Genomic DNA, 10,461 nt, shown 5'->3' with positions numbered 1-10,461 from the left:
AGAAATGAGCATGTGCTCTACTTAGTCTCTTTTTTAAATCCTTATGAAGCTTGCTTAATGAAAGCTGTTTGCCGTGTCTACCAGATAGGAGTGCTTAGCATCCAGAAATGACAAAAGAGAAATGAAAGGATTTAGGGAAATTCGGGATATAGAGACAAAACCAGAAGACAAATTCACCTCTCTTTTCTCAGCCAATTTCTTTGATGCAAGATTTCCATTGCAACAGAAAAAGATTTAATAATCCCTGAAGTTTTCCTAACTCGGGAAAATTGTGACCCAAATTTTATTGAAACAGTAATTCTGTCACTAAGCATTAATCAAGCACACATTGATTATATGCTACACACATAGGCCTGCAGACCATCACAACAGAAAAGCAGCCTGCCCATCAGGGAATTAGACAGCTAATAGGAAGGCAGATATAAGGAAATAGCTTCCTCTGTTAAGTGTCAAAGAGTCAGGGTTTAGGTCTTAGCTCTAGGGATTAAAACATGGAATTTGTGTCATCTTGGGTCTCAGCAAGAAAAAGAATGTGCACTCAAGTAGGTAAATGGAAGGTTTTTAAAGGGATTATATACCAAAGTGTGGGAAGGACAGGATGTTGTGAAAGAAACTATAACACTCCAGAATAGTGACAAGAAATAGTGGAATCCTCCAGACTGAAAATAAGGGATCCTGGAGGACCCTAGATCCAGGACGAGCAGAAAATCAGCTATTATCACCAGCCTACTCTCTCATCCACCTGCCACCTCCTCCGTGTCCCCAACACACACACACACACACACACACACACACACACACACACACACACCCCTAAGCGGTTACAGAGCCACGGCTAGGGCTCCCTGGGTGAAAACCCACGTGGAGAGCTCTGCTGACTAAGAGCATTGCTTCCATGGAGGAATGCGACCCTGATCCTCAAGGCCAAACACGGAGGAAGAGGACAGTGCCAACGCCGCCTTACTCCTCTAGCTTGTCACCTACCGGAGAATACGGTGCATATGGCCCTCGTGGTATCCTGCGGACCGCATTTCATTCATCCTACCCCTGACAAGATGGCAAACCCAATTAGAGCCAGAGGGCAAGCCAGCCAGTTGAGGGAGGCCAAGCCAGGCGCAGAGCGAGCCTAAGAGTGGAAAGCAAATTGGTAGGGGGCCATGTAGAATACCCAGCACACCTGCTTTTATTTTTCTAAATCAAATTATATTCTGCTTTCTGTCTCCAACCCCCTGGTTGGGGAGAAATTCAATTGCTGTCAATATCTGGCTTCCATTTACCTCCTCCATAGAGTACTAGAAAAATCCTAGTAGTTTGTGACAGAAATATTGGGAAAGGACCCAGCTCTTAGAGGTTCTTACCATTTATAACTTTGCCCTTGGGCTCCTAAGTATTCTCCTACTGTAGGTATTTAAACACAGCCACCCAAGCTGGGGGTGCAGCCCAGAGCAGTCCCACCCTGAGACAGACTCTTCCAATGCATAGAGCCTGCTGGGTGTCACCTGGGCCATGTGCTCAGCCCCAGTGGTCACTCTAACTGTGCCCATCTGTCAGGCCAGCCCTTGTCCCCTTTTCCACTGAAGAACTCACAGTTAGTCCTGGGCAGATCCAAATCGTCAAAGTTCTAGTCCTTTCCAGCCTAAAAGGATTGGGAGCTTTAGGGATGTGCTAGTAATGTTACAGGTCAGGAAGGGGGAACACGGCACAACCACCATGTTATTACTTAGGAACTCGTCCTGTTCCTAAATGATAGCAGCTGTTGTAATGATAGACGGCGGCGAAGAAAGCTGGGAAGAGAAAGGATGTAATCCTCACACAGACCAGGAGAGAACAGGCCACAGGCAGCTGAACGATGTGAGGAAGTCAAAGTGCCTGGCTTGGCAGACACCCTTGCTAATTTTGCGGGAGACCTTCCAAGTTTCCTTGGTACCTGCCTTGTCACCTCTGCTAATGATGATAAACTGTTGCCTCAGGATTCACAGCCAGCCTTCCACTCTGCATCCGAGTTTATTGCTATTACCTTTGAACAACAGATAGCAATTAAGAAAGATGAACAGGTAGTATAACGTAAAAATGCACAGTTGTTAGTTTGATCCTGCCTGACATTACATCTAATTAACTGGGTCTGTAGCGACAGATTGCCAGGAAATTATGTGTGCAAACAAAGCCATTGATAGTTTAAAAGAATTTAAGAAAAACTTTTCCACTTTGACCTCAGACTGTAGTGGTCTCTTCAACGCTTCCCATCATAGATCAGCCCAGTGAAAGTGGGAACCTAGGGTGGGCAGTGCCAGGTAATCACAGAAGGACCCTGTTGCAGCCAGGATGTGGCACCGATGTGTGGGGACAGGCAGGAAGAAGCTCCCCAGCTGTTTTTGCCTTCCACATGCTTGTTTCTATCTCTCTGCTTGCCATTGGCTGAGTCCAATGACCAGCCAAAGGAAATGTAGTCCTCTTAAAATAGCTTTGCATGGGATACAGAGGAGCGGAGGAGAAGTTTGGGGCTGGGGAGCAGAAGGAAGCTATTGTAGTTATTTTTATCTCCACTATTTTAGACCATTTTGAGAAGTGAGGCTGAAAGCAAGTAGAAAGAGGTGTCCTTCCCTGAGCAGAGTCCACAGAAGTCATGGCCACATTCAATAATTTTCTAGGAAATCCACTGACCTGGCTTTAAGACTATGTTGTAAAGAATTATGAGGCAAACGTATTGCAGGAGAAATGTAAAGCTGACCATCAGGCTCATGAAAAAGTATTAAAGGCACATGTTTATGGTTTTATTCCTTAAGCTTTAACAGGGTAGGTACTAGGTATCGATTTGTAGAGAATATTGTGAAACAGTCACAAAAAGCAAAGCTAGAAAATGGTCCTTCTGTCGACCCTCTTTTCCAAATACTTAGGATCTGATGATAGACCACGAGATTCTTTAACAGGAGCAAAGATATTAGTCCCTCAGTTACTAGAGCAGAGTTAGCAAAGAGTTCTCAGCTGTCAGCCCCCTCCAAAGATAGCCATAGCTGAAGAGAATCAATAACCAAGTCCTGGCCCTAGAATGGCCCTAGAATGGTTAGTCCAGTGACTAACATAAGCCTGTAAAATACCAGCCTTCTCACACCACAGGGACATTTGTGAATCATCGTGCCAGGTTCAGAATGCCTTTGTGGAGTGGCAGCTCCTGCCTACATCACAGCCCAACTTCTCCGTCTGTCCAATCTCTCCTCACAACTCTCTCACTCTCTCTTTCTCTCCCCCCACCCACTTTCTTTCTATCCACAAGGTGATCCCAAGAACACACTCTCATAAATACTTTCTATGTTGGTTACTTTTCTCTCATTGCTGAGACAAAATACCCAGCACCCACAATGAAGGAAAGTTTTATTTAGCTCACAGTGTGTGGAGGTCTCCACCCATAATCGGCTGGCTCCAAGGCAGGGTGATGTGACAGAGGAGCAACAGCTCACCGTGGTAGAAAACAGCAGAAGCAACAAGAGCTAAAAGGGGGAAGAGTGCAGAGAAGACTTTCTGTCCCCCATCCTGTATGTAGACCACACCCACCCCTCATCCCAGCCTTGGAACATGAGTTAATCACAAATTCTGGAAGCCCACCCCCATGACTGTGGGAGGCTTGAGAGAGAGACATCCCTACTCAAACCACACCAGCAGCTATCCTAAGCTCCATCTCCGAGTCTGTTTTCCTTGGATCCAGCCAGAATGAGAAGAGCTCCGCACATGATCGCACCCCTTATTATAAAACAAAACAAAAATATTGTTTTCCTTTTATTGTTTCACTATATTTTGTGCATGTTATTTTCCTTTCCCAGAGTTTTAGTTTTACGCTTGAAATGTACTTGAGAAAATGCATGGAGCTGTATCCTTTATGACACACTCAGTGCACTACCGGAAAACCAGGTGAGCACGCGAAAAGGAGAACCAAGAACAGGCTTAAAGAGAGATCAAAGTATTGCAGGATGAGTTTCAAAGAGAAACTCGTATCTACACATCCAATGAAAACATGATTAAAATGGGAGGTAGATGCCCGGCCCTTGGGCTTCTGGAACCGGAAGTCCACACTTGTTAGGATTTCAGAATCCCTTTTTCCCAGTGACAGCCATGGGTATGAATCCTATCCAACCTTCTGAACTCTCAAAAAATGTCAAGACAAAAAAAAAAAAAAAAAAAAAAAAACAATTCGAGATAATCTTTAGTGACTGAAAGAAAAAGTGAGCCCTGCAAAATAATGAAATCATTACGTCCTATGACAAGGGATAGCAACTAACTTACACAGACCTTGTGCAAGGCAGTGTGCTCAGTGCTTTAGGGATATTTCATTTAAGGAGAGAAAAATAGGAGTTGTGGAATGCTGCAAAACATGAATTGAGTTACGTCCGTTAGGACATGATGGTGGACATCAGGACACAATCAAACGTGAGCTATGACGGCCTGAATACAGTGAATTCAGCTTGTAATTCAGAATTACATTTCCAAGTTTTCCTCTTGTAGATCTCAAGTGAGGGTGGGGTCACAAGGGAGATTCTTTTGAGATTGGGAGAAAAGGAGTGAACCATCAGTCATTCGGTCACTTACGTACATTGTTGTTGACCTGTTACTCATTTTGTTGGCACGAAAGAGTGGTTGAGAGTCTTCCCTGGATCCTTCAAGCTTGTAATGTTCACACCACAGGGAGATGAAGCACAGATGCCTACCATTTTGTTCAGATATTAAGACCGCTGGCACACACATGTACCAAAAGAAAAAGTGTGAAATTACTCAGATTTTCTAGAGAGAGCAAGGCAGGCTCCCAGGCATTTGGGGACAGAGACTGGCTAGCATGGTTCACAGGTGGGGGTTAGGGTGGCAGCACCCACGTGGGCTGAGGCAGCTGTGCTTTCTGCCTCCTGCTAGACTCAGAGGAGGGGCACCCAGGCTGGCCTGTTTTCTTTTTTCTTTCTTTCTTTTCTTTCTTTCTTTTTTTCTTTCTTTCTTTCTTTCTTTCTTTCTTTCTTTCTTTCTTTCTTTCTTTCTTTCTTTCTTTCTTTCCCTCCTCCCCCCTCCTCCTCCTTCTTCTTCTGTTTGCTGTTTTGTCTTCTACTGGACATTGAAGCCCAGGCCTTTGTGCTCAGCTATAATTCCAGCCCCCTTTTCATTTTTTATTTGAAACAGGGTCTCACTAAATTACTAAGTTGCCTGGTGGAATGGCTCCTCTCTAGATATCCCCAAAACCTGGTGCAGGCATAGGCAGGGCTTTCAGAGGATGATGGGGTCAGAGGACGATGGGGTCATAGGTACTATCCTCATCAGGGGCTGGATGTCCTGCGAGAAGGCTGGGCTCTGGGCACACGGCCTCTCCCCCTCCCTTGTTCTGCCCTCTTCTGCTTCCCCGGTGCCAGGAGGGGAGCAGTTTCCCCCACCACGCCCCCCATCACACTTTTCTTCCCTGGAACCAAATAACCATGGACAGAACCTGAGCCAAAATAAAGCCCTCCATCTTCTTCAGGTCCCTGGTATATCATCCCAGCTGGGAGGACAGCAACTGACACCCAGGCTGAGCTTGAAGCTGTGATCCTCTTGCCTCAGCCACCCACAGTGCTGGGGTTACAAGTGTGAGCCCCCATGTCAGCTTCCAAGCTTTCCTATCAGCCTGCTTGGATGTGGGGCAGAGCAGAAAGGAGGAATCACAGGGCTTGAACAAATTGGACAAACAATTTAAAGAAGTCATCTCTTTATTTCAAGCTCCATGACTCTTGTTCTAGACATATGTTTAGCCCCAAAACCAAGAGTCTGGGGATTCATAGAGTGCTCTCAGGACCAAGTTCAGAGCCCAACATGGGTTTCATTTCTTTTCCTGGGCTCCTGTTCACACTTTGGGGTTACAGCCTGAAATTCTGTCTTCAATTTTACATATGTCTTCCCTTCATAGATACACACCCTGTGGCTTCAAACTCCAGGAGCAAATGTAGAGACAGCGGCCTTCCCAAAGCTTCTTACTCGTTGTGTGTGGCCTAATCCTCATAAAACATACACGCACGTGTTTGTGGGCTGATTATTGGTTCCGATTTTTGGATTACACTCTGACTAGCCCAGGAATACAAAAGATTTCTTGTTGGGAAAATCATAAAATCATCTGTCTTTTTCTGTTCGCTCTTCAGGAGGGCGTGGGTGTCAGGGCTAAGAAACCCGAGGTGTTTGGATTTTCTCTGGTAGCATGGATGGTATTCCCCAAAGGAGGCATCAGCAGGATTTAGGTCAGTAGGAGAAACGTCACCCAAGTCATCAAAAATGGACAGAGCAGCTTCCGGCTGGAAAACAGGTTCTGCTTCCGGCATACGATGCGATGGCAGAAGGGGAGAGAAAATTGCCTCCAGTGGGAAATGATTCACCAGAAACTTGAACTCTAAGGCAGGACTAGGCTCCCAAGGCACAGAGCCAGCCAGGGCTGAGGGTGACAGCGAGTTCACTAAAGAGGTGACCTGCTCGGGGGTGAGGACAGAGGGAGGAGACAGAGAAGACTTGGGCTGAGAGGCTGGAATCACATGTCCTGGAGGACCTGCTGAGAGGACAGGGTTCTGAGTAAAGGACGACACTGTCACAGAGTGGACGGATGACAAAGGAGACTTGGAACAAGTGGCATCTTCCAGGGAGACCTGAGAGAGCAGATGACTGACCTCGGTGGTCATGGTGTTACACACCTCACAGAGTGGGTCTGGACACAGCAGTTGTCGAAAGCGGGTGGTGTCATGGTGGCTGCAGGACACAGAAAGTACCAAGTTGTGTAGCCAGGACCGAGCCAAGGAAAGGAGGACACTGTCCTAGGAGGCCTAGCTGGCCTCACACCTCTGACCCCTTACAGCTCAAGCCCCACAGTTGTGACTTCACAAAACACACCTGGTTGCTCCCCAGCACCATCACTGACACGCCTGTCACTATGGCTACCCAAGCCTTTGCTCACACAGGCTGCACTGGATTCCTGAGATGCATAGAACATTCAGGAAAAGGGACCAGGGAAAAAGGAAAATGGCTAATCACCTTTTCAGAATCAGTAACAGCTTCTTCCACTCTTCTCTCTGGCTGGGCCTCCAACCTGGAAAATCAGGACAGCCAGTGACATGTAATGAAGGTACACACAGCAGTCCACTAACGAGTCCCTTCGGGATAAACACTTAGGATGCTCCGGTTTCAAAGCCCTAAGAATCAGTGGGCAGATGAAGTGGGCACGGATGATATAAGAACATTCCTCTTTTTTGTGTGTCTGTGTGTGTGTGTGTGTGTGTGTGTGTGTGTGTTTTCATTTACAAATTATTTTCACACATATCATCACATGTGATGCCAGAAGCCACTACCAAAGCCAAAGTCATGGGTAGGGGCTGATACAGCTGAGCACCTAGCTATAAAGTATTTTACACAAGGTTGGGAGATAGAATAGCTGACTTTGAAGCAATCAAGAATCCTCCCCCTCTGCCGGACATCTCACATGGCCCCATTTTGGGCACTGCCTACACCTCAACTCCACTGCTATTTCATGACCACCATGGGCAGAGCAGGAGCTCAGAGGAGGATCTCAGGTCTCACTGCCTTCCCACGGGCCCCCTTCTGAGGGCCCTGAGTTCAGAAAGAGACTGTGTCTAGCACCTAGCATTCTCAGAGTTCACGGACCTGGGACCTCATGAAAGGGACAAGAGGGAGTCCCCTCGGAGATCTGGGGTTCCATGAAGTGAATGTACCTTTGTATTTTCCAGCTCTTCCCATCTCCTTGTTTCCATCCTGATGCTGAGAACAAGAACATTTAGGGTTGCGGGTCATTTTCCTCTCTCACAGTTTCAGGCATTCATCATCTAAGAGTGACATGATCCTCCCCCTCAAGTAGTAGAAATTCATTCCTTTCACCAATTTTGAAAGACAATCATGTAGTTTCCATTTCTGTTCCTTTGAAAATCTCAAAGGAAAGTTTAGTGTGTGAGATCCACACTGAACTTTCGCAGAAGTCCCGTGTTTGGGGAGCTCACAGAATCTGAGAGTGACAGTCTCACACAACCTGGATCCTGGGGAGAGAGTACAGACTCCAGGCTGTGCTCAGGACCCCCCAAACAGCCCAGCAGGGAGGAAGGCTGAGGGAAGGAGCCCCTGCAGCAGGAACAAGACCCAAACCCAAGTGTTGGTAGAAACCAGTCTCCTGCAGAGAACGCACTATCTGTAGCTGAACCATCAGGGCTAGGACCTCTTTTGGGATCTAACCCTGGAGCCCTCTGCCACACAGAGAGGTAGTGAGGGTGCTCCCAGTGGAAGCCTCAGTCCTCCTGAGCCTCCTGGCAGGTCTCTTCCCCTAACAAAGGATGGTCCATCTTCCCTCAGACCTCTCAGACCTGAAAAGGAAAACAAGAATCAAGAATTCCCCTTGGGGAGTCACCCACATTTCCATACCTTGGGGACTTCTCTATTTCTCCAGAGGGCTGACCAAAGTGGTTTGAGCAACAGGAAACAAAAAAGGAGGAGCAGTCCCACTGCAGCCAGAAACATGCAGGTGGGGTCTGTATTCCAGAATGCGGAGCCGGAGCCCAGCCATGGTGTAATATGGCTGTTCGGGAAAGAGAGAACTTTCCCCGTGATCCCAGCAGGAGGCTGCCTGAAGCAACTGAGCCCCAGTCCCAGGAGCTGCAGGATATAGCGCTGCCTGCATCACAGAGCTGGGGAGTCACGGAGGGAGGTCCTGAGGGTGGGGAGGGACCCCTGTCAGCCCTGTTCACTGTCCCTCCTCACTGGCCAGCACAGCACACCCCTCTGCTAACTCTCCTGTTCCATTTCCCGGATCCACTCTTTCCCCTGGCCTTGTGTTCAGCCCTGGGAACTATGCTCTTTACTCTCTAAGGTACTCGGATGTTCCCCACACCTCCCTTTATTCTCAGAACCGGTGATTGGGACCCTAGCAATTCCGTGCCTGGAAAGTCTGACCTACTTCCCGAAAGTTTTGCTTCTATTCAGGAACACCTATTCTGAGTCACAGGTGCCCTCAGTCCACTTATCTCAGAATGTGTTTCCTGTTTACACTGACTTTTGTGAATTTTAGAGAGTACATTCTTTTTTTCAGCCAATCTCTAATAACTCTAGAAGGATTATTCAATCAATTAAAACTAATTGCTATTTATTCGTAACACCAAAATTAGTATAAAATAAGTGTATACAAAAGTACAGTTGTCTCCTGGTAGGACATTTCTGTGCTTCCCGGTGGCACTAGGACAGAAATTTGAGCTCGATAATGTGCAGAACTCAAGAAAGGAACTTTGCCTCTCTTTCCCTCTGCAAGATCTCCCAGTTCCATGTAAGCAGCTCCTCAGACGACTGTCCCCTCAACTATGAGGACTGCACTTCCTCACCACAGACCTGTGCTTTTCTCACTGGTAATCGAGGCACATCAAGCAGGTCCATCGGGGGAATCTCCTCCCTGAGAAGGGCAACATGGAGACCATCGCTAACAAAGCTAACAAATGGAGTTATAAACTAGTTTCCCAGCATCTGAACACCCTGCCATGCACAGGATTTTTCTTCCGAGGTTAAAACAGGGTTAGTGCTAGAAGGCCTACCTGCCTTTGGTTCACTTCTACATCTCTACTTGTTTGATGTCACAAATTGTATACAAAGGGACCTCTCCTTGGCTCTGGGCCCAGCTTGGTTTTGAGCCTTTCTAGTGGCTGTGTCATGCACTAAGTCCCATAATCCCTTCTGACTCCCAGGCTTTTGGAAATCACAACACATTGTCTGGTGACCATGAAAGGACAGGAGACCACAGGCCTGCTGTCTCCTTTTTACTATGGGGCTCAGTCTCAAAAGCTGGGGAAGACCTGCTTCTGGCACCATGAATCCAAGACCTGGACTTGGAGAAGGATTCAGCACTCCTATAGCCCAGGGGCTTCCCACACCCTGCCAGCACAAGCAGAACCTAGAGTGACTCAGAACAGTGTGCTACAGAACCACTGCAAAGGAAACGGCACCCGTTCAATGGGAGGGGAGCTTTATCGCCTCCCAGTACCTAGTAATCTGACCAGAACTAAAATCAGACTGCACCAGTATTTCCAAGCAGGAGTGGCCTGCAACAAGAATTGACTCCTAGAGGTGCTGGGGATGTGGGGGTGGCCTGCCTTAGAGAGGCTTATGATCAGTTTGTCCTATCCAGACTAAGTCAGATGAAACCAACAACACCAAGTGGAATGTAGAAGTGGCCCGTGGTGAGCAGCTCTCTAGTAACTTGTGGGACAGGCTTGCGAGGAAAGCAGCTTGCAAGGGGTTGTACTGCATAGCCAGACTCAGAGGAAGTCTAGCAAAACTTACATCCCAAGAAAACAGGAGAGGAAGGCTCACAGGTGGGAGTGGCGGCAGCCAGCAGAGGGTGTTGGATTGCAGCGGTGGTTTGCACTGGGGAAGGCTTAGGAATCCAGGCCCTGGATGAAAATGACTGGGAAAGGAGAGGCGGATGAATGT

At 47.4% G+C, this 10,461-nt stretch overlaps 1 protein-coding gene across 1 annotated transcript; it reads right to left on the bottom strand.

Moving 5' to 3' along the window:
- Positions 1 to 5,763: 5,763 nt before the first annotated feature.
- On the bottom strand, positions 5,764 to 9,452 carry LOC134477773 (spermatogenesis-associated protein 31D1-like). Its single transcript, XM_063256863.1, has 5 exons — positions 9,382 to 9,452; positions 8,410 to 8,659; positions 7,713 to 7,758; positions 7,018 to 7,072; positions 5,764 to 6,735 (listed from the first exon to the last, which is right to left on the bottom strand). Exons 1-5 carry the CDS (start codon positions 9,450 to 9,452, stop codon positions 5,994 to 5,996), a joined length of 1,164 nt encoding a protein of 387 aa, XP_063112933.1. The 3' UTR covers positions 5,764 to 5,993.
- Between the last annotated feature and the right edge of the window lie 1,009 nt (positions 9,453 to 10,461).

Source organism: Cavia porcellus, unplaced genomic scaffold, assembly GCF_034190915.1.
Source record: "Cavia porcellus strain 051 isolate PalLab524CR breed Dunkin Hartley unplaced genomic scaffold, mCavPor4.1 scaffold_10, whole genome shotgun sequence".
In the NCBI taxonomy this organism is placed as follows: Eukaryota; Metazoa; Chordata; class Mammalia; order Rodentia; family Caviidae; genus Cavia; species Cavia porcellus.
This window is presented reverse-complemented; position numbering and strand designations above follow the sequence as displayed.

Coding starts and splice junctions, on each gene's coding strand:
- LOC134477773 (XM_063256863.1), bottom strand. CDS start 9,452: ATGGTCTCCATGTTGCCCTTCTCAGGGAGGAGATTCCCCCGATGGACC. Junction 7,073..7,712: donor AAGAGCTGGAAAATACAAAG/GTACATTCACTT, acceptor CTGATTTTCCAG/GTTGGAGGCCCAGCCAGAGA. Junction 6,736..7,017: donor CTGTTACTGATTCTGAAAAG/GTGATTAGCCAT, acceptor TGTGTCCTGCAG/CCACCATGACACCACCCGCT.